The 27322-nt window shown below is 46.5% G+C and overlaps 1 protein-coding gene across 6 annotated transcripts in view; it reads right to left on the bottom strand.

Annotated features, from left to right (window-relative positions):
- Window positions 1-374: 374 nt before the first annotated feature.
- BCOR (BCL6 corepressor) overlaps window positions 375-27322 on the bottom strand; it is an 82830-nt gene continuing 55882 nt past the window's right edge. For 3 of the 6 annotated variants that reach the window (XM_083855012.1, XM_083855010.1, XM_083855011.1), the window contains exons 7-15: window positions 25050-25331; window positions 24312-24665; window positions 18485-18813; window positions 17864-18163; window positions 11255-11421; window positions 4276-4421; window positions 3048-3125; window positions 2695-2845; window positions 375-1500 (exon numbers count right to left, since the gene is read on the bottom strand). In XM_083855012.1, the coding sequence (XP_083711138.1) occupies window positions 1206-1500; window positions 2695-2845; window positions 3048-3125; window positions 4276-4421; window positions 11255-11421; window positions 17864-18163; window positions 18485-18813; window positions 24312-24665; window positions 25050-25331 (2102 nt within the window). In that variant the 3' untranslated portion in view covers window positions 375-1205. The remainder of the gene's footprint in view (window positions 1501-2694; window positions 2846-3047; window positions 3126-4275; window positions 4422-11254; window positions 11422-17863; window positions 18164-18484; window positions 18814-24311; window positions 24666-25049; window positions 25332-27322) is intronic. The other 3 variants (XM_083855013.1, XM_083855014.1, XM_083855015.1) reach the window with 2 other exon arrangements.

Genomic DNA, 27322 nt, shown 5'->3' with positions numbered 1-27322 from the left:
TTCCCCTGGTACTATTTTCCTCCACTCTGCAGACTCCATTGAAAAAAATAATTCAGCCAATTAAAATTAAAAGGATGTCAAAGGAGGGAAAATGATTGAACCTATCCACAATTCTTTAACTAAAAGACGGTGCAGAAGGTATTGTGAACACTTTTAAACCCTTGTCCCACCAAAAGCATTGACCTGATCTTTTCTTCCAACATGGAATTTAGAAAGCCAATAGAGATTGTACCCCAGATTTCATCAGATGCTTGCTTGCACCTCTACCAGCCCTGCCCAATTTGGAAAGTACACTCTCCTTTCATAAACATTAATGAGATGAAGCTCATGTCACAACCAGGCACAGAGTTAATGGGAGTCACTTTAGCCTCTTCATTTCTCAACAGTTTTATTGCCTTTAAGAAAATTTTTGTAAAATATAAATACAAAGGCAGAAGATTTACTTACAAAGTTAAAACACAGATCTCAAACATAAACACACAATTCAGAAAATTTAGTTTATGTACAGTTTCAAGCAACTTCAACATATGTTAGTTTTTCAATATTTTACAAGGTACAGAAAAAATAGTTCAAAGTCTTCTTTAAATAAAGAGCATAAAATGTTTAAACATATATAAACAATCCGGTTTGATGTGTGAAAACTAAATTTCACAGCTTTTAAATTAGGATATAAAAGTTCTTACAATTAGTTGATGCGTATGGATATGGTTTAATTTATATTACAAACTATTGAATTATATTCAATAGTGCTTACCTGGCCAAAGCAGGTAATTCTGTAAACAAAAAAAACGAAAATAATATCACCAAGTGCCTTACCGAATTCTATCTCCCAAACAAGCCACACGACTTTGATCACATCACCTAGAAAAAGTATGTTCTGTGTAATCAGTGCTTTGTATGAAACAAAGTCAATGTGTGTGGGTGTGTTCTTTAAAAAAAAAACGTGTTCCGAGTAATAACAAACTTATCCCAAAGCCTGTGTGCATTTAAAGAAACATTATATAACAATTTTCTGTAAAAACTGATTGAAGTTTAAAAAAAAATTCTTCCAAAATCCATCCAACTGGAATTCAGATCTCTTATATAAAGGAAAAGATATTTTCATATTTAATAGTGTCCTTTCTTTACAGAAACAATTTCATTTGAACACATATACATAAAGAAGTAGCTGTATAGAGCACTGTACATTAAATGGCCTGATGGTTTCACCAGAGGATGTCGAAGGGAGGGTCCTCGTGCGGATGCAACCAGTGAAGCTCGGAGCCGAGCAGAGTCTTGAGCTCGCTTGTGAACTCCACCAAGTCCAAGAGCTCTTTGCTCTCTGGGTTAAAAGCTTCAAGGTCCGTAGCACAAGAGAACAACTGGCTGAGGGAAGTCTGTTTGTAAAACTCTGCCTCCGTGATGGTGACGACTTCCAGGTTGGGGAAGTTGCAGCGGAAGATGCGCGAGGACATTTTTAGCCGCTTCACCACGTCCGAGAGCAGAAGCCAGTTCCGTGGTCTGTGGAAGCAAAGGAGAGAGAGGCTCCAATAACTGACAGTAAGTGACAGGATTCCTGACTCTTCCCCAGGATTCCTGACTCTTCCCCACATTGCTGTGTGACAAACCCTCCCTGGTCCCAAACCCACAAACAATCCCTCTGAAATCAAGGCTGTCACTCAGGGGTCGAATACAACAGATGAGCAGGTGTGTATGTATTTATTCAGAGTACTGCTACCTGCAGCTTTGTGAAGAAGGATCCAGGCATGCAGGGGCACTGGGACTTGTAAATCCTGGGCTCCTCAGTGCCCATGTGGGCCAGCAGCCATCCCAACTCAGACACCTAAAGGTTAGCCCAGCTGATACCAACTTTCTTTTCACAAGTAGGGAGATGGCTTATAGTTACAACCACAAAACTCAGCACCTCTGACTTCCAGAGATGCTAACATTAAATGGAAGTCAACAGTAAGTTGTTTTTTTGTCAGATAAACACAGTTTTAAAATTCAATCCTTGTATTTGCCCACTTCAGGGAATTAAGTTAGATCCATCATCCATGTAACAAAAAGACACTAAAACCCACACTCCTGCATGACCAATATTTAAAACTACCAGTCATCAAAATTGGTGCAAATGGTAAACAACAGTCATTTACAAATCTAATTTATATCTTGAATATAATAGATAATATAACTTTCCAGGTCTTTGCTTATTATTAAATATCATAGAATCTTCTCTAAGATATTTGTTTGTTCCAATTCAGAGCTTTAAACCAGTTTTGCTACGAAGTTTAGAAAAGCAGTAATGGTGTCATTTTGTCATCTACAAAAACGTCTCCACTCAGCAGCAGAACAGAAAAGCCCATGAAATACAATTAACACCTTTGAAACATGATACCCAAATTTAAGTGCTAGAAGCACTTCTATTTTGGAAAGTTACAAACAAGACACCCATCTGGGATGAGGAAAGGAATTTGTGTTCAAACATCACTTTTCCCGCTTGGGGAATATGGCAGTCAAAACTCAGCCCTGACAAACAGCCTTTTCTCCTCTTGCTTCCTGTTAGTTTATTTCCAAAAAAACCCGCCAGCAATTACAGTATTGATCTCTCATTTATGTTACATAAATACAAACACTCTTCCGCAGCAACACAAACTGCCACCAACCCAAGCAGATCATCCCAGCTGTTTTTACCCCAAAATTAGTATTTGTTCTTACCCCTGAGAGAGACACACTTGAATGTTGTAACACGGTAAGGGAGGCTCATCCAAAAATTCAAATTCAAACACATCGCTAAAGCCATCTTCATCTTCATCACCTGGGCCAGGAGGATTTGCCAAGACATCAAATCCAGATTCATCTTTTGGATCTAAATAAAATTGAATAAAGGTGCTAAGTCAGCAGTGAAAAGACTGTTGCAGATCTTGCTTTTTTTCCCCCAATAACGTGATCTGTAAACAAAATCAGTCTGCTTCCTTCCTAGCTTCCTCCACCACCACAACAAAACAGCCCCCACCCCCCTGTTTTTAAAGTCTCTGCATACAAAGAAATAAAGGGCAACATTTGCTCACCGCACACAGAGCTGCCATAGAAATCCCAGTACAAACCAGGGTCATCAACACTTCGACCTTGCAGGTCAGTTAAATACTCTGGAGAGGAAAAAACAACAACAAAAACATACTGATGAGAACCAAAAGCTGGCAAGTTAGGAGACTGCACGTCACAGAGCCTCAACACGCGTCCTCCACACCTTCCATCAAAAAATCCCACACCGTATTCCTGGCACACACGATACAAACAACAGCATATATGCAGCACCATTCCTCCACATCAAATAATGACCCACCATATCAAATAATCACCTATGGTCTTAAAGGGACAGACCCAACCTTAAGCTTCAGGTACTGAGAACAGTATCTGATTTTTGTGAAGAGAGGGTGTACCACATTTTTTGGTCTTCACAATTATTCTGGATACCAAATTGAGGGTGAAACTGTGGCCCCAAATAAACTGATGAAAAAGGTTTTTCCACACAGGTATGTTCAGAAGATGTGGGAGATTTACAAGCTGAATTGGTGAAAAGATACTGGGATTGAGGATGCTAGGAAGTCAAAGATACTAGACTTTACTGGAGTCCTGAAACACCTGTGTGCCATCTATACTGCACCATTTAAACAGGTAAACAGATGAGTACTTAAACTCATGGACTATGAACACTGCAAATACACTCAGAGGAAAGCTATTAGGGGATGCAAGTGTCTTCACCCAAAACCAAGAGAAAAAAAAATCCTAAATCCTAAAAAATCCATATAACATGGATGTGTTTAAAGACAAGAGCCTTTAATGTATTTTAATAGTATTTCAGATATAAAACAAGGCAGAACTGGCAAAACCAAAAATAGTCTAAGATAAAAAAGCAAGACCATGGGAAAACTTAAGTATGTTTAACAAACAGCTATTTGAATTGGCATGATTCTTATTTTCATTTCAAGCATAAAACTGAAGGCACCGAAACAGCCCGCTGACCTCCTACCCACCTATCAAATCTGACAGTGGAATAATCCTTATGACTTATTAAGAGTTTCAATTAGAAGGAGCCCCCAAGCATGGCTGTGATTCCCACATGCAACCTCTGGGTGTTTGCAGGCAAAGACGGAGCTACTGCACCCCAGCCCAGCCCATCCCATCCCACGGCTCCTTGGCATGAAGTCACCCCTGCCAGGCAGGAGGAACTTTGGGGGACAGGAAACAACCCCCATCTGCCAGAACCAAAAAGCCCCATGAAGCATGGGCACAGACCTGTGAGGAAGGTCTCCATGAGCTCACTGTGGGTCATTTTCACAATGGTCCTCCCAGAGTAGGTTGCAAGTGTTGGATCAGCACCATAGGACAGTAATAGGCGGACAATTTCCAAGTGGTCGTTTTCCACCGCGTCGTGGATTGGTCTGGTGAGAAATAAAAGAAAAATCACGGCGTTACACTTTGACTCCACAGTGTTATGCAAATGTTTCTGACAAGAAACTTCTGACTGTAGATCAAAGTTATTTATAGAAAGTAACTCTATTAATACAGCTGCCAATCATCTTATTGTCGGTTTTACTTGCACATTATCCCCCTCCCCTCTTGTCTTCAGTCAGACTGCTCAGGGCACATATTTCTGTTATGTCTACTCCTTGCTGTACACATTTTCAAGGGACAGTAAAATAATTACACTGCTGTAACAGAAAGCAGGAGTTGGTGTGAAGCCTCACAAACATCATTTTGCTGCAAGTCACTCTACCGTTCCAAATCTCTGCCAATTTAACAGCGTGTTGTGGAGCAAGGCTCATTCAGCCTGCCTCTGGGCAAGCACAGAAATCAGTTACCCAAAGCCTCCTAAATTATGTACACAGAAATAAGTTATGAAAATTTGCTAGGAATTAAACTTCACACAGAACATCCTCTTTAAACAGTACTTGTGAATGTGTTTGCAGCACAATTCTACCCTTCTAATCAGAGAATAGAAAAACATGTTATTTTAAGTGTGGTCCACCCAGAAATTAACGCATTTCATGTGGTGTGAGCAATCTGTACAAGCTCAGACATAGATTTTGTGAGCCTTCAAAAGGATTATTCATTAATACACAGGCCTGCAATTCCAGGTTTAGAATTCCTTATCGCTAATTATAAATCGCATTAACTTTTGCCTTTAAAATTGATTATACGTAACGGAGAGTTGTCTGGAAGTAGAACATATTACCCTTCAGACTAATGAAGATGTGTTAAAATCCCATCTTTTCCTTAGACAGCAAGAGCAGGGAACTAAAAGCAGAGTCCAATGCGTGGGCAGTGATCGTGGCAAGTCCAACTCAGCACAACACTCCTCCTCTGGGCTGTCAACACTGCTGCCCCCCAACAAGGCTTTCAAGCTCTCAGGGAGATTGTACAAAAATGCAAGGAAGGACTTTAACCAGGATCACACACTGCCTTCCTGGAAAGCTTCCACAATGATGTTACCACGGGAAGTCATCTGGAAGCACAGCCAAGTGAACCTCTCCGCTCCATCTCCCGATCTGCCAAGCAACGCTCAGCTGACAACCAGGGCTTCAACTCCCTCCTGCCAAGAGGTCACATCCCAGCACTCCTGCCTCACAGGGCAACGTCCCCTGGATGTCACCACTGCTTTGGCATGACCTGCCATCCACGAAAGCTCAGGACAGAGGAGGGGAGAAATCAGTCAGAAGAAGATGGCACACCACTGTTTTCTCATCTACCACACAGCACTGCTGGTAGGAGGGGGAAGAGGGTGACTCTGGTAAGTCTCAAAAAGATGTTCCAGATGTATTTACTCCAAGTACTTTCCAGCAGGCTGTGACTTAGGGTGACTAACATGTGCTATATGTGAAGGGTTCTTGCTTGCACCCATCCTGCTGGAAAGCTGCATGTCACACCAGTATTGACATGTGCACAATTACTGACTTGGGGGGGTGAACTTGGGGACTTGGTGGTTTGTTCCCTATGGGAAGAGGGCCTATCCCATGCTGCCTGCCTCCCATACACCCCGTGCCACCAACAGAGTGAAGAAGCAGGTGGTCCTTGAGCTGCTGAGCACAGTGCTCAGTCCAGCTTATGCCAATCCTCAGACTCTTGGCAGCAGAGAGCACAACCTTCAAAGCCCAACATACTGCTCTTTGGAAAGCCACCTTGACATCTTAAGACCAGAGAGGTCCATGAGGATCACTGGCCAAGGGTCAGGATAATCCCTTTTCAGTTTCTGAGGGAATGTCTCTAAAAGAACAGTCTCTAAAACTGATGCCTTTGAGACAGAGAGTGTTGGAGGAGCCAGCATTCCCGGGATTCCCCTGCAAGTCTCACCCTCCCACCTCCACCTACTGACTGAGTCAGTGTTTCCCCACAGGGAAGCATCACATCCAGGATCTGGTCAGTGCTGCATCACAGTGTCACATCCCAGGTGACACCAAGCAGGAGGCAACAAATAACAGAGGTGCCGACACGGAGGCTGCAGAAGTGTTGGGTGTTTCTTGCTGTCAGCAAGCATCTGAGGCCTGAGCTGCTGGGTCATGGCACTCTGAGCATCTACAGCAGGAAAGGTCAGCCTTGCTGCAAACCCTCCTGTCCCCCACTGGGCATGAAGCATCCCTGGCTGAAAGTCTGGCAACAGGCACCAGGAGCAGATCAGCGTTAGGGCTGTTGCCAAGTGCTGGGAATGCTCCTTCTCCCCCCACTCCCTCGCTTTACTGGAGTCTTTAATTTTGAACTCTTTTTAAATTTTATTTCAGAATTACGATTTTCTGGTTTGGGAGGGGGTTGAGGAGTGTTGGGGGATTACTGGTTTGTGGGTTTTCTTGTTTGTGTTTGGGGTTTTTTTTTAAACTGACTTACCTAAGTGGCTTTTGAAGCTGTAATGAATTCAAGATGATCCCTTAACTTATTAAAAACAGCATCTAAATCACCGCCCAGTGTTTCAATTGATTTAACGACACTTAGGCGAGTTTATTAAAGGGTGCCTGGGCATTCCCCAGGAAGGAAAAATTGCAGCACATGGGCTGTAACCCTGTGATGGAGCCTCCTTCTGCCTTTTTACATGTCACCAAGCCCAACGTGGTGCTGCAGACAGAGGCAGCGGGGCAGGCAGAACCAGATTCGTCATCTCAGAGTACACAGGGAGGCTGCCTGGGCATGAGAGGGGAATTTATAGAGGCATGGGGAAGGAAAGGCGTAGTAAAGCAGTGCGGAAGAAGGAAGGACAATAAATAGAAGGAAGGAAAGGAAATACTGGTGGGGATAGGGTGTAGCGGGGGGAGAAGGAGATTCCCCATAGATAAGTTCAGGGAGAAAAGGCCAAAACAGAGCAGCAACAGACTCTTTTACTGGCTAGAACAGCTTCTTGGCAAGCTCACGAGCGGAACCATGCAAAGGCACAGCTATTTGTTTGCTTCTCCCAGCAGGGCCAGCAGAGGAGGGAGTATTCTTCAGTCTTGGCAGAGTTTAACCATCCTCTTTGTAGGATGCAAAAGCAACTACTGGAATAGGCAACTTTTTCAGATGTGAAAATAAAAGAAGATCCCTGGGAGTCCTCTCCTGGGCTGCTTTGCCATACAATCTCTTCCACCCTGAGCATCGTGGAAATAAACACTCTCTATCCCTAATGGTACAGTAAACGTAGCACAGCTCGTTTCTAAAACAAACCCTTCAAAAGGCCCCAGAAGGATCTGGGGACATTCGAGAGCTGCAATATCCTACAACAGACACACATCTCAACCCTCTCTTGTGTGTACTGCCGAATCCTTCCTACTATTTTTACTGCCACGAGAAGTTAGGAAAACATTTCACTGGGGGTTTATCATTCCACCACCAAAATTATAAACTATTTAGACCAGTCAGGGTTCGCTCCCAGCCTTCCAGGCACCGCCAGAACTCTCCCCACTGCAGCCAGAGATCCTGCAACTCGCAGGGCAGTGCCATGTTTTGGCATTTTGTTTTTGTTTCCACCCGCCCCGTTGCGCAAGGCTGCCCCACGGAAGAGTTTTTGCAGGGGGGCAGCTACGCAGGCTGACTCTTCTCTAACGCAATTAGCTGCTGGAAGGTATGGCCCTGCCAAGACCAGCTGAAAGGACACAGGAAGAGAGCCATCTTGGCATGGTCCTCGCAGGGAAAAAAAAAATATAAAATAAATTAAAAAGGCTGAGCTCATCAGCTGCCAGCGGGAAGGATAGAGCGAAACTGGCTGCAGAGAGAGAATCTAGCGAGCGAACTGTGAAGCAACGTGGAGCCCTGGCTAACAGGCAGGGGACGCCTGTATTTTTGGCATGTGGCCGTGTTTCTATAATGGCACGGGTTCAGCTGCAGAGGTAAGAGGAGAAGAACAGCGAGATAAGGCCAAATACACGCGGCAAACAGCCTTGCTAATGTCAGCTCCAACACCCCTGGCCCAGCTACTGCACTGACTGGGGTCCTGTCAGGGAAGGGAAGCTCTCACCTCTTAAGCACAGTCTATTATTATTTATAGGTAAGACGATTAAGAGCCCTCAGTGACTGCAGCACCTCGGAGACAGGTCTTAAAGATCTCCGGGTTCTACAATAATCTTTGATTAGGCACTAATTGAGCAGCAGAGTGCTTGTGTATTCAGGGTCTGCAGGCACTGCATGTGGTCTATCAGCATAGAGTTTAAGGGGAAAAACATCCAAGACCTACCACATTTAGCCTGGCCAGATGTGCTGTGAATAGGGCAGAGAGGGACATCCTGTGCCGAGCTGGGGTGAAGGAAGGACTGCACCATTCCCACACCCCCAAACACTGTCTCCTCCTTGCCCCTACACCAGTCTGGCGCTTTGTTTGTTTCTGGCTTCACCGGGATTTCTGATACCATCAGGAAACAGAGGCTGAACGCCTGCCTCATCCCAAAACACACACATGCAAAGCCAGCACGTCGATCAGAGCACCCGCAGCACTTCAGAGATGCACAGACTCCACAGAACTTCCCTGCATCCCTCACATCCATGCGGACATCCCATACAGACCAAAGCCATGTCCTCACCAGCCACAACTTCTCAGAGTGTCCTCAAAAAGCCGACGGCAGAGGCAGCAAGGACCAGAGCCCAGAGCTCCAGGTGACCCCCCAAGCTGCCTCACAGCACAGCTGTGCTCACACAGCACAGCGGCTGCATCACAGTCACATCACTCCTCTGTGCTGCTTCACATTAACGGGCTGAACACAACCACACACACCCACTGTCAGGCTTCAGAGCTTCCACAGCACCACCACAAGTACCTCTGGATAAGTGGGGTGGCAGAGGGGAAAATAAAAAGCATATTCAGAGTCATTAAAGAAGCAGGAGAGGAGGACAAGTCTTTGATGGTGCGTTTTTTGGGTTTTGTTTTGGGCGTTTTTTTGCTGTTCTTGTAAAAACTTTACTGTATTTCTAAGGGTTGAAGATGTTCTGGAACTTAATTTTAAAAGCAACACAGCTGAGGAAGACTGATACATCTTTCCTCCTAAAAGTTAAAGGAGAAAAACTTTCAAGAGAGAACTGGGATTTGTCTTATGAATGTCCTGACTTACTCTACAGAGACAGAGAAGTCTGATCCTGCCAAAAGGCAGTGCATCACACAGATCCAAAGTTCCTTACAGAAGCTTCTGCTCTCTGTCCTGCCCAGCTCAGACCATCTTCCCTCTGTGTATTAGTTGTGTTTTGGATTCTTGCTGTCTGTTGGGCAGCTTTCCAAATGAAAAGTAAGTCTGCCCTCAGAAAAGAGGCAACAGCGCGCTGAGTTCTGACATTACCATCTATGATCAGATCATCATTATGTTCATTTCTAAAATCCATTTTCCTAAAAACAACTTTTCAGGGTACACTGGCCAAGTTTCTTTCTTGAAAATCAGCTCCGTCTGTGACTGGAAATCAGAGGTGGACTCTGAACTGGCGGGTGATTAGGACTGCTCAGACACTTCCCAGGGATGATTTTCTATATAGGTTATTCCAGCGAGTGAGACAAAAATAATTTAGGATTCTTTTTACGGTAACTCACCGCTGTTGTACAGGTCACACATTAAAGCTGAAGGCAGCAGAAAATGCGAGGCTGTTTGTCAGCCTGGAGAGCTCAGAACTCTTACAAAGACATGGGCGACAGAGGAGGAATCTGACAATCCAATCGGGGTTTTAATGTTTCTCCAAAAGGCTTCCCTTTGGGCTGTGATGGGCTGGTGATGGGCCGGGAACAATGAGCCATCACGAACTTTTTAATGGACCATCCTAACCAGACCTCTTTTTGTTTTCCTGACTCCTCCCTTCCCAAGTTAATAAATAAAGATCTTAAAAACAAAAGAAGCAGGCTCTTAGTTACGCTAATTTTACCTCCCTGGCTATTTGGATGGTGATAGGGAAGGCGATAAACCATTTAAGATAACAAGCTGCAGGAGATTGGGAGAATACAAAGCGACCTGTCCCCAAAATGCACAGACTGAATAACGCTCTGCATATGCTCAGGACGAGTTACCCCAAGGTCAGCCTCACAGAGGTGGTCAAAGAGGTGCTTTAGGAGATACACAAGAAGCTTAAAAAAAAAAAAAAAAAAAAAAAAAAAAAAAAAAAAAGTCCGGAGCAGCATTTTTTTTCTCTTCAAAGCTAAAAAGAAAAGCTCGCTATCTATTCTGCCAGCACAGGAACTAAAGCACCCCTACTATTCTGTGAAGGAAACTAAAAAAAAGGCTAATTCGGGATTTAAAAAAAAAAAAAAAAAAAAAAAAAGAAAAAAAAAAAGTAAATCCAAAATATCAAATGAGCAGATAATTTAACCGTTCAGCAAACAGCATTTTTATGCAGCATATACAGGACTCGCACACCCGATGGCCACAAAAGCCTGAAGTGCTCTCAGAAGTAACCCTGCTAACAAGGCAAACTCCACTCTGTTGGCACAGCTCAAAGGACCTGCAGGGCACATGAGCAGGGCTGCAGCTCAAGTATCACTCCTTCCTGCCCTGCAGCTGGCAATTCCACCGACTAACAAAAACCAACCCAAGCACAACTTATTAAAATTCCCAGAAGAAGAAAGAAATTTCCCTGAACCCGAGTCACAACAGAAGCGTGTCCCCGGCGCTTTATTAACCAGAGAGCAGAGGAGGTCACACAGTCCTGCCCCAGGACCAGCAACAAGGCAGCGCTACCTGCCCTGAGTGTTCCAGGGTGTGCAGGGCAGGACAAGGGGAGGATAAAGGAGAGGCACAGGGATGGGAGGGAGGCAGAGATGACCCGGTGCCGGGCCGGGGATGCTGCTGACCTGGTTCCATCCTGGGCGCTGCAGTTGACGTCGGCGCCGTACTCGAGGAGATGCCGCACGATGCTCAGCCAGCCCCGGGCACAGGCCTCGTGCAGGGCACAGTAACCCGCGTTGTCACGATGATTCACATCACACGCCTTGTTTTCCAAACAATACAGAACCACTTCCTGGAAACGGGAAGGAAAAACAAGATGAGCATCGAGCTGTTTCTTGCTGCGTAAACGCGCAGGTTTCTCTGCTTGAAGGTAAAGGGTGGGGGGGAAAGAGGCTAAAGACAAAATCCCTGTGATGTGCTGAGTTACCCTCTATGAGATGGGTCGGTCAAAAGGAAAATAAAAGGGGGAGCTGTTGACAGTCCTGTCTGTTCAGGAGACATAGCAGAGAGCACGACTTCCCTGAGCAGACTAATTTGGGCAAAGTGACACTGAGAGCTCCATGCCCTGCATGACCCTGTAACCCCCAACATCAGGAATTGTCACAGAGGGAGAACATAAAAATTTCACAGACAAAACTCACAATGTTCCACTTCTGAGAAACTTCTACACGTAAAGCCAGTGGGAAGGTTGTTACTCTTACATCCACATTTTTTTTAACTGAAAATTCTGTGAGTGCAACAGCAGCACGGCCAACGTCAGTTTGATTTTAAAAAGAAAAAGTGCATGACCCGAAACAAAACACATTTAAGACACACAAAGGATGGTTTGCTATCAGCAAACAAAACCCAGCCTGGCTCTGTCGAGATCGGGGAAATCCCATTTTCACCCACCCCAGTTCTCTGCATGCAGAAGTAAAGCCAGGCGCCAGGTTCCAATAACGAGCCCGGCGCCGCAGGAAGCCATGTGAATTTAACACAATTCATCTTGCAGTCAAATACACCACGCTCCAGAGCCTGGGCCAGACTCAGCTCTGCGCTGCCGTGCAGCCTTGGAACAATGACTGCTCCATCACTCAACCGAAAATTCAGGATGGGTGCCAGTCTTCCTCGACTCGTGTCGGATGCAAAACAAAACAAAACACATTTCTAAGAGATGTTCGATGCATAAAATAGCCTCCACGTTCCCAGATTAGTGGAAAACCATTAATTTTGCATTTGAGTGACATCCTTGCAAAGCCAGATACGGCACAGAGGGGGCGAGTGCTTGTTTTGCCAAAACAAGAATCAAACAACGTCGGGCGCAGCGCATTTATTCTTCCCGTTTCAAAATAAACCGGAAAGCCCGCAACAATCTGTGCTCTGGGTACACCTGACTCGAGAGCTGGTATCCAGGATACAGCATGAAGCTGCTCTTTTAGCAGGCCCTCACCAACCAGGCTAGAGCTTGAGAGCTAATGAGCTGCCTGTCCCAGGCTCCAGAGCATCCCCTCCACCTGCCACGGGGGATGCACCCACCTACCCCAATGCACACACCCATTTAACCCAGGAGCCTCACACTCCCACCTCTCACCAAACAGGGGCTCTGAACGTTCCTGCTAATCAGCCCAAAGGCCAAAAAGCAGTCCAGAACAGATGCTCCTTACCCTGCACATGCTCAAGCCCGTAAGAAAGGGCTGTGCAAAATTATACTCCAGAGGTATGAATTCTCCTTCAAAACCAGACCACCCTGCCAGGCAAATTAGCAGATGGATATAGGTACCAGAAGCAGTTGCTGTATTCAGCACCACTTTTAGCATGCAGTTACCATTTAAAATAGACTTTGCAACTCAAAATAAAAGATGTTTCATCTATTTTTGTAAAAAGGAAAGGCTCATCCTAGGGTGGAATACTTACTACTGGACAAAAAAGCTAATTTTGTCGGGCAATTCTGTGTTAAGAGGCTATAAGAACAATGTCATTAACCACAAAATGTAACCATAAAGACCATAAAAGTCTACATTGTTAATTAATTAAATGCCTCATTAACTTTTTTTAACATGATTTATTCCATTTACAAAAAAAATTAGCCACCATTGCCAAATACAGGAACATGTGGTGCCACAAACACACTTTTGGTTTCCCAAGCATTTCTTGCTAAGGTTCGGGGAAGGCTGTGAGAGTGCCACAGGGCAATTTAATGTCTCTTCAGGTGCTCCATTTAAACCACCATCCTGAAAATCACTCACAGTTAATCCAAAGAGTCAAACTAGAACATAACCAGACACCTCCACCTCTGCTGCTTCCAACTTCTTAGCCAAACTGCACACAGCCACATCAAAGTATGCACATACACATGGTCCATCCTCACATGCAAGAAGCTGCCCTTTTCCAGGAAGAGGTCAGCATCCTCCAGGCCCCAAGAAGCCACTATTCCCCCACAGCCAACCTCGGAACACAGCCCTGGGGTCAGGCATTATATGCTGAGCCTTAACACTTCCCCTCAGCATCATACCAAATCCCTGAAGAGATGTCCATTCCTGGGCAGGATGCAGGAGCCCTACACGAGCTGTGCAGGGGCAGGATGGTGCTCTAGAGCTCCTGCTCCTGTGGCAGTGACACTGGGAACTCCCTGTGCCTGGATAAGCCCTGCCTTCATGTGTGTTTAAATGCCCCATCACACACCACACACACTGCTAATTTCACTGCCTTCCCAGGAAGGATTTAATAACAAACTGATGAGGGAACTTTCCAAGTCCACTGTTATGGTTTCATACAAGCCAGCAGCCAAGCCCTAGGCAGCCTCACTCACTCCTTCACCAGCAGGACCAGGGGGAGAATCAGAGAATCACAGGGGTCAAAGGTGGAAAGCTTGTGGGCTGAGATAAAGACAGTTTAATATGGACACAAGCAAAGCAAAACCAGGAATTCATTCACTGCTTCCCATGGTTGGGCAGGTGTTCAGCCATGTCCAGGAGAGCAGGGCCTCATTCCACTTATCAGTGACTTGGGGAGAAAAACAACATCACTCCAAACTTCCCCCCTTCCCCCCCCAAATTTATACACTGAGCCATGATGTCAGATGGTCTGGAATATCCCTTTGGTCAGTTTGGGTCACCTGTCCTGTCCGTGTCTCCTCCCAGTCTCCCATGCACACCAGTCTCCTCACCAGTGTGGCAGTAGGAAAAGCAGAAAAGACCTTGGTTCTATGTAAGCCCTGCTCAGCAGTAACAAAAACATCCATATATTATCATCACTGTGCTCAACACAAATCCAAAACACTGCCCCGTACCAGCTGCTGGGAAGAAAATTAACCCTACCCCAGCCAAAACCAGCACATCCAGACACACAGCAAAAAGAAACATGAGGCAGAAAGACAGCTAGTGTTTCCTCTCACATCAAATTCATTACACAAGCCTTCTGTAATTTTTTTCCGAAAAAGACTCTATGCTCCCTGTAATTCCCTCTTCACAAAAAGTAAATTACAGTTTTAAGACTACCATTATCTCAAGTCATTTGTTTCAAATGGGGAAAGCAGAATGGATTTGAGAGTGGCCATACATTGGGATGGGTTGGTAACATCCTGCTGAAGCATGGCCTGGTGCAGAAACCTAGGAAGGGAAAGGCAAATCTTCCCACCAGCTTCATCAGGGATTTCCAGGGCTGAAGACCATTTGCTGCACTGTCTTTAAGTAGCCTTGCTGGCTGCAGCCCTGCAATTTATCTGACCAGACATAAGCCACACTTGTCCTTCGACATTTCACACTTGGGTCAGCTTCACAGACAAGATCGTATCCGCTTGTGTCCTGCTTCCTGCAGTGATCTGGGGCACATCTGCACCCTGGGGCTGAGAGCAGGACAGAGGCTCATGGCCTCACAGCATTCGGGCTCCCCATGGGCCCAGCAGTGATACACACAGCCTGCCAGCACCTCTGCGTGCTGAAGGGTTTGGAGTGGGATCTCTGCACAGCCTCAGGGCATCCCTGCTGCAAAGGCAGGCAGGCTGCCAAGGGCAGGCACGAGCTCATCCGGTCTCAGGGCAATCCAGCATTCCTGCCAGGGCTCGGTGATGCCCTGCGGTGCCAGCCGCTTCCAGCTCCGAGCTCCGAGCCCTGAATCAGCACTCGGCTCCCTCTGCAAGCCGTGGCCCTGATGATGCAAACTCGTCTGCCCTCCCCTGCCACTGAGCTGGCACAGGGCCACCGGGCTGCCGCCACAGCAGCCAGGGAAGCCCCTGTGTGCCCACCAGAGGTTGCTGCCCTGCTAACAGGGGTGGCAGAAAACTGACCTGTGCACTTGCCAGAGGTCACAGACCAGCATATTACCTTGACTCATCCAGATTTTTCTTCCTTTTTTTTTTTTTTTTTTCACACAGAGGAATTTCTTACTTCTTGACCATTCTCATTCTTTGTGCAGACAGAGGAATTTCAGCTTTCTACTAACCGCAGTAGTCTCATCACTATCAAGAAAAACCCCTCAGTTATGGAGCTTCCATGGATGATCAAACTGTCACAGCTCACCATGGGCCAAACATAGCTCTGGCTGGGTGGCACAGCCACCCACCACTCTGAGCCCTGAAAAACACAGACAACACTGGATTCTGGCAGCAGTTTGGGTGCATGAACTGGGCTCTTTCCTTGCCCTGCATTCCACCACCAATATAACCAACTGCTGCACAGTCAACACCACCTGAACAATCAAATCAAATGAGCTGAACCTTTAAGCCTATTAAAAACATGGTGCTCACTTGAACTTTGGGTGAATTCAAGCCAGAAAATGGAAATCCCCAACCAGCTGATAATGGGAAGGCATGGTGGCACATGGTGGCACACAATGCTACCCATACCTTGGTGAGCCTGGGTATCCCCAGCCTTTCTGCAACCAGCCAATCTGATAGCAGAGAGATCCTGCAATCAAAGCAAATGGAGAGCCCTGGGCCCCTACTTGAGCAAGACATCAGCCCATCACTAAGTTTGGGAGCCCATCACTGCTCTCACTGAGCTGTGACAGGCACAGAAAGCCAAGTGTCCAAGCATACCCATCCTGCCAGACCCCATGCAGGAAGAAAATACACACCAATAGCTTGGAGCACATGCTACAACACATTTTGATTTTGGACCCACTGAAAATTAAACCACCTAAATTACAGAGAATACCATAGCACTGTTGTAACAACTACCTCTCCCAGCTAGAGCTGAAGTGCCCTGGGTTAGAAGAAGCCTTTGTCTAAGGTAAACAAAACCTTTCCAATAAACCCTGCCTTCCAGAGCTGGACAAGGCCTCGCTCCACACAAAGCTCTCTCCAGCTATACAAAGAGCATTTCAGTGTTTCAGCAAATCCCCAAGGCTGGGCAGGCCCCACCTGCACCTGGGCTGATGCCACCTTCCCACATGAGGCTCAGTCCCAGCTCCAGGGTGCAAGCAGCCCTGTCAGCAGCACAGCAAACCCTGCAGCCACGCCGAGGGCAGCAGCCACTCTCTGCAATGAAACACCTCTGCACCAGATCTGAAATCGAGCAACAATGCTCATACCTACATGCCCATATTTCCCCAATAAAAGCCTGCTTCAAAACGGCAGGGCTAAGGGATTCATCGGTTTCTGATTTTTGTAGCAACAGGGGGCCCCTTTCATTAGACAACATTGTTCCAGCTACACCAAGCAGCTCCAGACGCCGAGGATAAAGCATGCAGAGTGCTCCTATGATGCGTCTGATCATGCAAGAGGACACTCCAAGTGCTACATCCTGTGTCACATACCAGATACTCCTTGGAGAGAAGAACAAAAATAAAACCCTTCTAAACTACACGCTCTTCACAAACAACAAAAGCAGAAAACATACAGCTCATTAAAGATCACCATAAAGATTACTTGGGAGGAAGAAAAAAATAATAAAAAAAAGAAAGACATTCGTTCTGTTTGCAGATGGTTTATATTTAAAGGGAAGTGGGGGTTACCAATAAAACTTTACCCTTTGCTCATTCCCGTGGGATGCTGCTCACCCTGCATCCCTGCCAGCTGAACCAGCAGTGGTGGGGAGTCATTCCCACAGCAACCTGCCTCCAAACCCCACACACCAGGGAAGGGAAAGCAGCAGGGGAACAGGAGTTTCAATGACCCAACCCAAAGCTGCCGACCCAATCCAAAGCTGCCAATTCATTGAATTTCCATCTATAAAACTGGGAAGAGTGTGGAGGCAGATGAGCCTGCCAAGCCTCTGCCCTGGAGGGATGTCCCTTCAATGGAATGTGGTACGCTTATCTCAACCCTCCCCGGGAGAGATAACCCTTAGATGAGGCTGTTCTCCCTGGTCATGGAGAGTTCCCATAATGCTCCAACATACCCATGTAGATTCTTTCTAACCCACTGTTTTTTCCCCTTTGGTACCAACTCTACTTTCTTCCATAAATACCCCAGCTTCTGCCCACTACAGGAGGGAGCTGTCATCCCTGGACAATAAAGATCACCCTGTGGAACTGCCACATGGCACTTCTGTCTCTCTGTCTGAGTCAGCCTGGGAGAACCTCACAAGGCAGAGCTGAAACCACTGCTGAGAGCTGATCACTTGCAGCCACAGGCTGAGCCTTGGTCCCAGAGGACTGCCCGAGACCCCTGGAAGGCTGTCTCTAGCGAGACCTCTCTCTCTAGGAAGATTGCGGCAATTCAGGTTGGACCACGGACCCCTCAGCTGCTCTCAGAAGAAGATTTCAACTTTTGAAATTATTAAAAAAAAAAAAAAATCATCCCGAGGGAGCCTTACCTCATAGCCCAGGCGTGCTGCCCGCTGCAGCAGCGTCTCCCCCGCGTTCTTGTTGACGATGAGGCGCCGTGCCTCGGGTGGCATTGGCCGGCTCGGGGCAGTGTCCATGGGCCGGCTCAGGGCGGTGTCCAGGGCCGGGCTGCCCAGGGGCAGGGGCGTGGGCTGTGGGATCGGCAGCAGTGAGGGCTGTGTCTGCTGCAGGCGCTCGTAGGGCTTCTGCTGCTCGTACAGCTTGGCTGGCGAGGAGTCACAGTCTGAAGTTGGCTCCGGTCGCTTCCTGACTTTCCTCGTTACCGTTACCTGTCAAAACCATTACAGCGGGGGGTTTTTAATCTTTGTCTGCACAGTGCAGTGATGGGACTGTGTTTTGTCATATACTCCTCTACTCGTATTTAATTTTTAAAGGAAGACCCGCTACAGCTTTTAAACGCAAGATGCTTCACCCCTGCAACAGTGCCTTCAACTAAGATTAAGAAAAGCAAAGACAAAATGTGCGAAGCATCCATAGACAAATCTGAATGCAACCCCCACTACCCTGCATGCAAGATAGTGCATTAGTTCTAAGCAAGCTGGCTCTGCCTTCTCAGAGGCCAGTGGACAATTAAGACTAAATAAAGATACCTTATCTTCAGCATTTTCGATATCTGTGGTATCATCCCCTGTCAAAGATGACCTCCTTCTCCTCTCCTGCAGTGCCAAGTGTTTTGTTTTACACTGACGTTTCCCTGATGGCTTCTCACACTCGCTGTATTTCGGCAGCAGAGATGCATGTTGGAAATCCTCCTCTTCGTCTGTGTACAGCCCATCTGTCTTCCGGCTTTCTTTAATTTTCTGCTGTTTGGCAGCCAACCTCGAGGCTGGAGTACAGCTTGGCTGAGCCTGCCTTTTGCTGTTTGCATTGGTGGATGCAAGGCTCTTCATGTGCGGAGACACCGGGAATACGGGCAAGCCTAAATGGGAAGGAAAGGCATTACACATCGCATGGTGCGTTAAACGCAAAATGCATTGCTAGCACTTAACACAAGCTCCTCCACTGCTTAAGAGATCTACAATTACATTTTCAAATCATTAATATTTTAAGCGTTCCACATCCAAACTGTAAATAGCATCTCTCCCGTCGACGCCGCGCTCACGGCTCCCGGGCTCTAATAAAAACCCCTGAATGAAATGCCCCGCGCAGGTGCCGGGCAGCGTCAGCGCCCTGGGGATGTGTGCCAGGCCGGCTTGGCAGTGCCACAGCCCGGCCACCACGGGCAGAGCGGAACAGCTGCAGGGAAAAACTCGCCTCCTTACCCAGGACTGCCTGATCTGAAGGGGAACCAACTCCTCCAGCAGCCTGGGCCCCAGCCCGGCTTGTCTCAGTGGGGTGGAAGTGCAGACACAGGGATAGGGAGAGGGGACAGGGAGAAAGGTGGGAGCATGGATTAGATTTTAATGGGACAGCACAGGTGGGAATGTTGAGCTTAGCCCCAACACAGTGGTAAGATGGGGAACACATCCTAAGCAGCATTTGGACTTCAAAAACAAGCCAAGAGAAGAAAGACCACTCAAGGAGCTGTCCCTACAGAAGTCTGTGCAAGCTGTCTATCAGAAAGCAGAGTGATTTTGCAGGAAAAGCAATCAGATGCTTTTTCCCCCAAGAATTCCGTTCAGAAGTGAGTCTTTCTGGGACATTGGGACAGTAAGGCCAGTGCTCTGCTGCCTGTGGCAGGATACTGGCAGGGCTGGGTTTTCTCTGGGGGTTAGTTCCAACAAGCTGGATCCCACAATCTGGGCCACATGCAAAAAGCATGGTTAGTTTTGGTTTTTTGGTTTTTTTTTTTCAGAGTGCAAGCAGGCTTAAAACAAAACAAGGACAAGAAAGTTGACTTTTTATAGTCTGAATTTCCCTTGGGAGGAGAATTGAGGTGACCTCAGAACCAACTCCTCTGCAGAAAAATTAAAGGTTGCTGTAAAGGAAGGGACATTTCAGCCAAACAATACTACACAACCAAGGGAAGGTGTGGAAAAAACTTTGAGAACTTGAAAGAAGCTCCCTTGCTCTAAGAAGTCTCTGAAGTGATGCTACTTTCAGAACTGAAGAGATGGCGGGAGCAAATAAGCAGGTGCTCAAAGGAGAGACACCCTTACTTAAAGAGATTCGGTCTGGAACCAGTTGGTAAAAAAGAAAACAAAATCTAGAATCCTCTTGGTGGGCAGTTTCACACTTTAGTCTTCCTTTAAATAGACCTGTGAAAGCAACTCACAGAAGGCTTTCTAGATTGAGGATGAAAACAGAAATCCCTCAGTTCTTTTGAGGCAGTCTTTTTCTTTCTAGAAAAAGACACATACCACGGCTTGCCAAGCAGATGTCAGGGAATTTATGGGACACATGATGTGCAAATTGTTCAGCAAAAATCATTTAAGTTTTTCAGGCTTTGCAATACTGAAGGAAGGCACCTAGTCATAAGCTGAGCCTATGGAAGCAAGGCTGTCTTTCCAACTCTGTAGACAGCATGAGGTAAAGAGTGTTTAATCCTCATGTTCCCAGCTAACCTAACTGAGTAGCATGTGAAAAGCCCAATTCCAATACCGAAGTACCATCATTACCTACTTAATCACTTACTAAAGAAAAAAAAAAAGATGGAAAGTAACAATGAGGAGCTCTGGTAAGTACAAATGGAACAAACAGCTGCATGCAGAAAAAAACTACAATAGAATGAGAAACTCACAGGTCTGGAGAAGGATAGAAATACTGAAAGGATGGAGGAAAAAAAACACAGGAAGCTGATCTCAAAGAACTGCAGGCTTTCCCATGCAGAGATGTCAAGGCATTGAAAGCAGAAGTTTAATCACCACAAAAAATGTGTACTCCTGCCTGCAAACTCCACATCAACTCTGTGCTTCACTCTGACCCTCCGCAGTGGTGACAGCAGGCACCAGGCTAAACATGCATCAGAGCCAAGAGATGGACAGCAGCAATGTTATGGGCCCAGGAGCTTCAGGATCAATATCATTGCAAGACACCAGCACTACACAGAAAAAGCCAAGCATCAGCATGGGAAATGCAAGACAACAGGAGCAGAAAAGCAGCAACTGTTTAATCCTGGAATCCCAACCCCATCTTTCTGTCTGACCATGTGAAGAGAGAAGAAAAACAAGAGCGAGCAGGGATACACCTAAATATCCATTGGGAAAAAGAAAGAAAAAAAGAAAACCCAAACCAAAAACCCCAAAAAACTCAGGCCTCTGACTGATGTGGGTTGTGGCAAGTCTGACTCAGAGCAGGACCTGTCTCCCTTCCCGCAGGAGCGGGGCTGCCGAGAGGTCCACGCGGAAAAGCAGCTGCTGCCGCGTCACCTGAATGCTCGCTTGTTCAGCTCCCACCCCGGCAGCTGCCTCCTCCTGCCTGCCAAGCCCGTGGCCCCCGCGCTGCCTGCAGCCCCAGGCAGCTCCCAGGGGCTGGCACATGTTCCCCGGTGGGCGAGATCCTCCTGGCTTCTCTCCTCAGGGCTTTTGTTTCCGCGCTGTTCAGGCTTTTCTCCTCGCCGCGGGTGAGCGGCTGCGGCTCCCCGGGGGAGCATCGGGAGAGCTGGCACAGCACTGCCAGCAGCACAGGGTTATTGCTCAGCTGGGACCACAGCACAGGCCGTGGCTTCTGCCTTGGTTACGGGGCTGGGCAAGCAGTGTGGTGCCCTGAGGCAGCAGTGTGCCCGTGTTCATGGACCCGATGCACCCTGGAGACCCAGCACAGCAGCCTTACTTTGCAACAGGATCAGAGAATCATGAAATGTTTTAGGCTTGGAAGGGAGATTATCCCTTAAAGATCATCCAGTTCTAACCCCCCTGCCATGGGCAGGGACACATTCCACTAGAGCAGGTTGCCATGCCCTTGTCAGAAGTCCCTCTCCAGCTCTCTCACAGCCCTCTTTTAGGTTCTGGAATGTGCTGTAAGTTTTCCCCAGAGCCTTCTCTTCTCCAGGCTGAGCAATCTCAGCTCCCCTTCAGCCTGCCTTTAGAGCAGAGGTGATCCACCCCCAGTTTTCTTTGTGGCCTCCTCTGGACTCACTCCAGCAGGTCCAACATTCTCCCCATGTTGGGGGCCAAACAATTGGACACAGCACTGCAGGTGAGGGTCTCACAGGAGCAGAGCAGAGAGACAGAATCACCTCCCTCGACCTGCTGCCCACACTGCTTTGGATAAACACAAACAGGGTAGCAAGTCCAGAAGTCAGGAACCTCCACATTCCCAGAGACATGCAGCAGGCAAGAGTGGGAAATCATCCTGCTAATGTCAGACTGAGGCTTCAGAGGCACAGAGGCAACTCTCATGTCCTGTTACAGCCTTGGGATACAACCAGCTGCTCAGCAGTGGGGACTGCCACAACTTCAGACAGTGCTTGAGCACAGACAACAGCTGTTGTCGGCCCCAAACTAAAAAAAAAAAAAAGCTGTAAGTGACAGTATATATGCTTATATTGACAGTCTCTGCTTGCTTAAGAAAAGTTTGGGGACTAGTCCTGAGCAAGACAGGCAAGCTGGAAGACTCCATCCCCATGAGACTGTCATGCAGAGGATGACAATGGGGAAAAATGTCCTCACCCCAGTCAACTAAGAACAAGGAGATTCAAAAGTTTACACTTTAACAGGGCTGGAGAAGCATCAGCAAAATTATCTAAATGATATCCAGTGTCTTTGTACAATGAATAGTGAGGTGCAATTTAGTCAACTTTACGGTTTTATAGCAGCTTCCAAACTCAAGAGTTTTTTTATAGCCATAGGGCAACTGAACCTGAATACCTTTGGGAATGGTGCATAAATTGGGAGCCACCTCTTTTTCTTTCCCAAGGCCATGAGCCTATCACTGCCACAGGAGGCATTGCAGGGGAAAGTGAGAGCATGCTTACACAATACAGCTCCTTGTTAGTGACCCTCCTTTAATCTCTACAAGGTATCTCTCTCTGAAAGCACAAAGGTGAGGGGCAGGGTGTTTGAGCCCATACCATGCTCACCAAGGCAGCACATGAAGTATGAAACTAAGAGTCAAAGCTCCTTTCAAACCAAGTTTTGATGTCCTGCTCTACAAATCCTTCTGGAGAACCTTCCCCATCAATAAGCATCAAAGTTTGGGGGTTTCTGCCCTCAGATAATCCTACCACGGAGAAGGACAGATGAGGAGCTTTAGGACCAAAGAGAAGCTGATACTTTGGCCTGTGACTGTTTCAGAGACGCTACTAAGGAAAATCCTCACTGGCACAGGATGATCTGGACTCAGTCCTCTTGCTTCTCTCTTTTAAGGGGATCTCACTGAACTCTAGGTTAGGCCAGCTGGAATGTGAATGTCTTCTAGTCAATGAAGGTCCCGGGTTTATGAAGGAGGAAGGAACCCAAATGCCATACATGGAGCTCCCACTCTCAGAAATAGTCTTTCCTCAAAAACGAGCCAAGGGCTAGGAGAGGTAAGAACAGGAAAAGAGAAAGAAGGGAAAAGGGGATTGACCCTGTGGACTGTGTCATTCCATTCCCTGTCAGTTCTCCAACAAGCTACAACAGCAAAATGTTGAAGGGAAGTAGAAAAGCATCGGAGAAGAAAAATATGCCCAGGGGCTGAGGACAGTGAGGACAGAAGAGTGACCTGTCCATCCCAATGAAAATTTGGCAGATTAAATCCGCAGGCTCTCCTCCAGGATAGGGAATCAACAGAAATGGGATGGAGGATGGGGAAAGGAGGAAGTGGAGTGAGGGGGGGAAAAAGAAGCCAAAAACAAGTCAAAGAAAGCTGATACACTTTGAGGAAGCAATCCCTTAGGAGAGAGGTGCTGGAAGACCTCTGCCAAGGGGCCGGGAAGTGGGGTGAAAGGGGTTTACAGGATGTGCTCAGGACAAAACAGCAAAACATCCTTGTCAGGAGGAGGATGAGCTTTACTCTTGAGCATATAGCCTGGGAAAGGCAGGGGAAGCCAGCAGTGCTGAGGATGCTGGAGGTGTTGGGTTCCCAAGATTAAGAGCTGCTATAGCTGCGCTGATGCTGTTTCAGAAGCTCACAGCCCCTCAAATCCTAGGTGTGGTTAAACACCCTTACACCAAACTAGCAGCCCATTTGTTCCCTCTCTCACCCAAAAGCACGCCCACATTTTATGCCCGCCCCAACTCTCCTCTAGAGTCATAAACTTCATCTTCACATCATCTATGAAAATATTTAAAGCCAAAACACACATGCACGCACACACAAACACATAGTTACACACATACAAACACATTTTCTTGTCTGACAAATATCAGCTACAGTGCAATTCTTAAAGAGGAGGTGTCAGTCCTTATAAAAATGGAAATCTACAGAAATATATATAATTAAAAAATACAAAACAAGAAAGAAGAAAAAAACTCTTGACAATTCCTTAACATCGGTGGCAGCATGCGTCACTGTAAATGCTAAAGCCAGCTGGTTTCCCTAGTAGTCTCTGCATACCTTGTTCATTGTCACTTGTTTTGAGGGACTCTTCAGACCAACTTCTATTGCTTTTGGCCTCTGACCTTTTCTTGGTGTGCCTTTCTTCTGTGAAGTCTTTGACCTTTGCAGTGGCCTCTGGCTGAACAGCCTCAGCTAAATCTTTCCTGCTTTGCCGGCCCAACTTGCCGGACGGGGATCTCTCTGGTGACACCTGCTGCTCCCATAGTTCCCTAAGATGCTGCAGGTGACGCTGCTTTTTGGGATGGAGCCCTGTTAATTCAATGCACACCTTCAGGTTGGTCACCTCATTACAATTGGGCTCTTCTAAGTGGTTAGAGGAATTGTTTGTCATTTCCCTCTCAGGCCAGTCATCTAATGGAAAAATAACTAAAAATTAATCAAAAAGCCCCCTCAACTTAAAACAAAAGCTACATTTCACTTTCGGGGCATATAGTCTCAGCTTTAGCACCAAACTATGCATTTTAAAGCTTCGCTCATTAAGGGTTACATGCACTACAGTAACTTGCACTGCTGTGGCTACAGTGTCCAATGACTAGTGCTTTATCCTTACATACCAAGTTTTTTTATATATACATATATATACATACATATATATACATATATATAATTTAAAAGTGAAATGACAGTGCTCACATTAGTAACTAGCAAGTTCAAAAATGGAAACACATTAAGCCAAAGGGACGTTCCTTTCACAAGACATTCCTTGAGAGAGACCAAAGCAAAATGCTGTCTTACCTTTGGAGTTCTTTTTCTTTTTTGCTTTTGATATAACTTCGTCCTGCAGTTCATCCACAAAGCTTTCATTTTGGCTGCCATCATTTTGCACTCTCTCACCAGAGTGTTTACGTTTCCTGTCCAGACGTGGACATGAATGTTGGCCAAAATCTTCTGTTGGCTGATCTTCTGCCTTTTCATATACAGAATGTCTCTCTAAATAACATTTCTCACTTGAGAGATCTTTTTCCTCTGGAGTTTCAAGAAAGTGACCTCGGTTGTTTTCTGTACTAGCATAGTTACCTAAAAATAAAAAACAAACAAACACCACAAGACCTAATAAATACGACACAATTCATTGTGAGAAGGCTTTGCTCTCTGATCTCTTCAAAGTCATCTCCATCATGACTTACAGCTCATGAGGCATGCAAATAAACACAAAATTGTACTTGGGAACAAGTCACCTCTGCCCAGCCCCTAAGGCAGCAGTTTTCTCAACTGTTAAGCAAAAAACCCCCAAATGCACACTACTTTGTGTTGTTTTTACATTAATTTAAGAAGCACAATATTCACTACACTTGTATCCATAGAAACATCACAATATGCTTTTTTAAATAAAGAAACATCTTTAGATACTGAAAGCACAAACCCTTTTCACAAAGCAACCTCACCCCCTTAAACTCTGGCAAGTAACAATCCAGTTCAAAAATACCTTCTGATGACAACCAAGTATTAGTCCTCCCCTAATTCCCAATCTTTCACTAACTTCTCCCATCAAATTGCACAGTCTGACTTAAAAGCATTCATCCCTTCTTCTGGAGATATAAATGGGATACAGAACACGGACACAGAAATACCACTAAGAATAGCTGTGATATTTTGCAAAAAAGCACTACTTGAATCCAAGGTTATAAAAAGGCTTCCTCACTTCAAGTAACCAACCAGGCACTGTACCTCACATGATCTCTGTCACCTCCTTTTAAAACAGACCTCACTTTTTTCAAGGAGTATTTCCAGCAATAGCAAGAGGGTGAGCTCTGAAAAGCTTACTAGAAACTAGTCTGACAAATTAGCCACAAAAACACCCATGCTGTCTCGCCTGCACTAACTTCAGCTTCCCTCCAATACTGTTTGCCCAAATTCAGAGACAGCCTATGCAATTTTAAATGGATGCTTGATTTAAAATTACACTTAATCACCATCTTGAATAACGTTATTTTCTTGGGTTTAACCAAACTAGCAAAGGCAAGGTTAGGCAGAGATGCAGTACAGACTTCAACACAGATAATCAGCTCCTATTTACGATTCCCACAAACAAGTTGGGCTTCCCACGTGTTTTAGCCCTCCTGGCCGACAATTACTCCACACCTCTGCCACTGTCTGACAAACTGTATGTTCCATCCTGCTTCCCCATGGCTCACTGTTCCTTTTCTTCTTCCTCCTTCTTGCCCTTCCTCCTTCTCCCACTTCTCTCCTTCCTGCAAACGTATTTGCTGGTTTCCCACCTGGACCCCTGACAGTTCTGTTCCCCTTCCCCCCTGGAATGGAGAGGAATCCTTTCTACCTTTTACTCAGTCTTTTGCCCTGTGCAGCCTGGCCTTCACCTTCTGCTCTTCCCCCTTATCCGGGCTGACACTGCTCCTCTTCTCTCACTTCTCTCACTGCCCCCTCTCCCCTCCTGTGTCCTCCAAGACCCACCCCTGGCAGTGTCTGGAGGCAGCCCAATTCTATCCCATCTTATCTTGACAGCACCTTCCTACAGCTCTGCAAACCCCTCCTGGTTTCATGACTGTTCTCAAAATACTTGTTGTCAGTAATGAAAGGGTGGGGGGTAGCGAGGGGAAACCTTCCTGATGAGTTTTCACCACAATCTGGAAATGGCTCCTGGTAGCACCAAGGGCTCTGGAAATGTTTGCGGGCACCAGAAGACACCCCGGCATAATTTTTACACTGCTTGGGAAGCTGCCTGCAGGGCTGCTAGTAAAACAGCACAAGATATCGGCCAAGAAAAATCAAAACAAAAGCTGATTTTCTGCAGGCGAGCGGGACGCTCGGGCTGTTCCGCTGCTTGGCGATGCTCCTCTCCACAAGGCCGTCTGGCCAACACATGCTCCTTCCAAGACTTTAAAATGCACTTTGTCACACTTCTCCCAGCCAACAACGCTGAGATGTTCCAGAGAACAGGTATCTCAGCTTACTGCGACCGTGCCTCTAAATCGCAGAGTCCCCCCCAGAGCAGAATGAATCTGGCAGCACCCTGTGCTCGCACATCTGGCACGAGGACGCCGCCCCAC

Source organism: Zosterops lateralis (genome assembly GCF_965231275.1).
Source record: "Zosterops lateralis genome assembly, chromosome: 2".
NCBI classification, from domain to species: domain Eukaryota; kingdom Metazoa; phylum Chordata; class Aves; order Passeriformes; family Zosteropidae; genus Zosterops; species Zosterops lateralis.
This window is presented reverse-complemented; position numbering and strand designations above follow the sequence as displayed.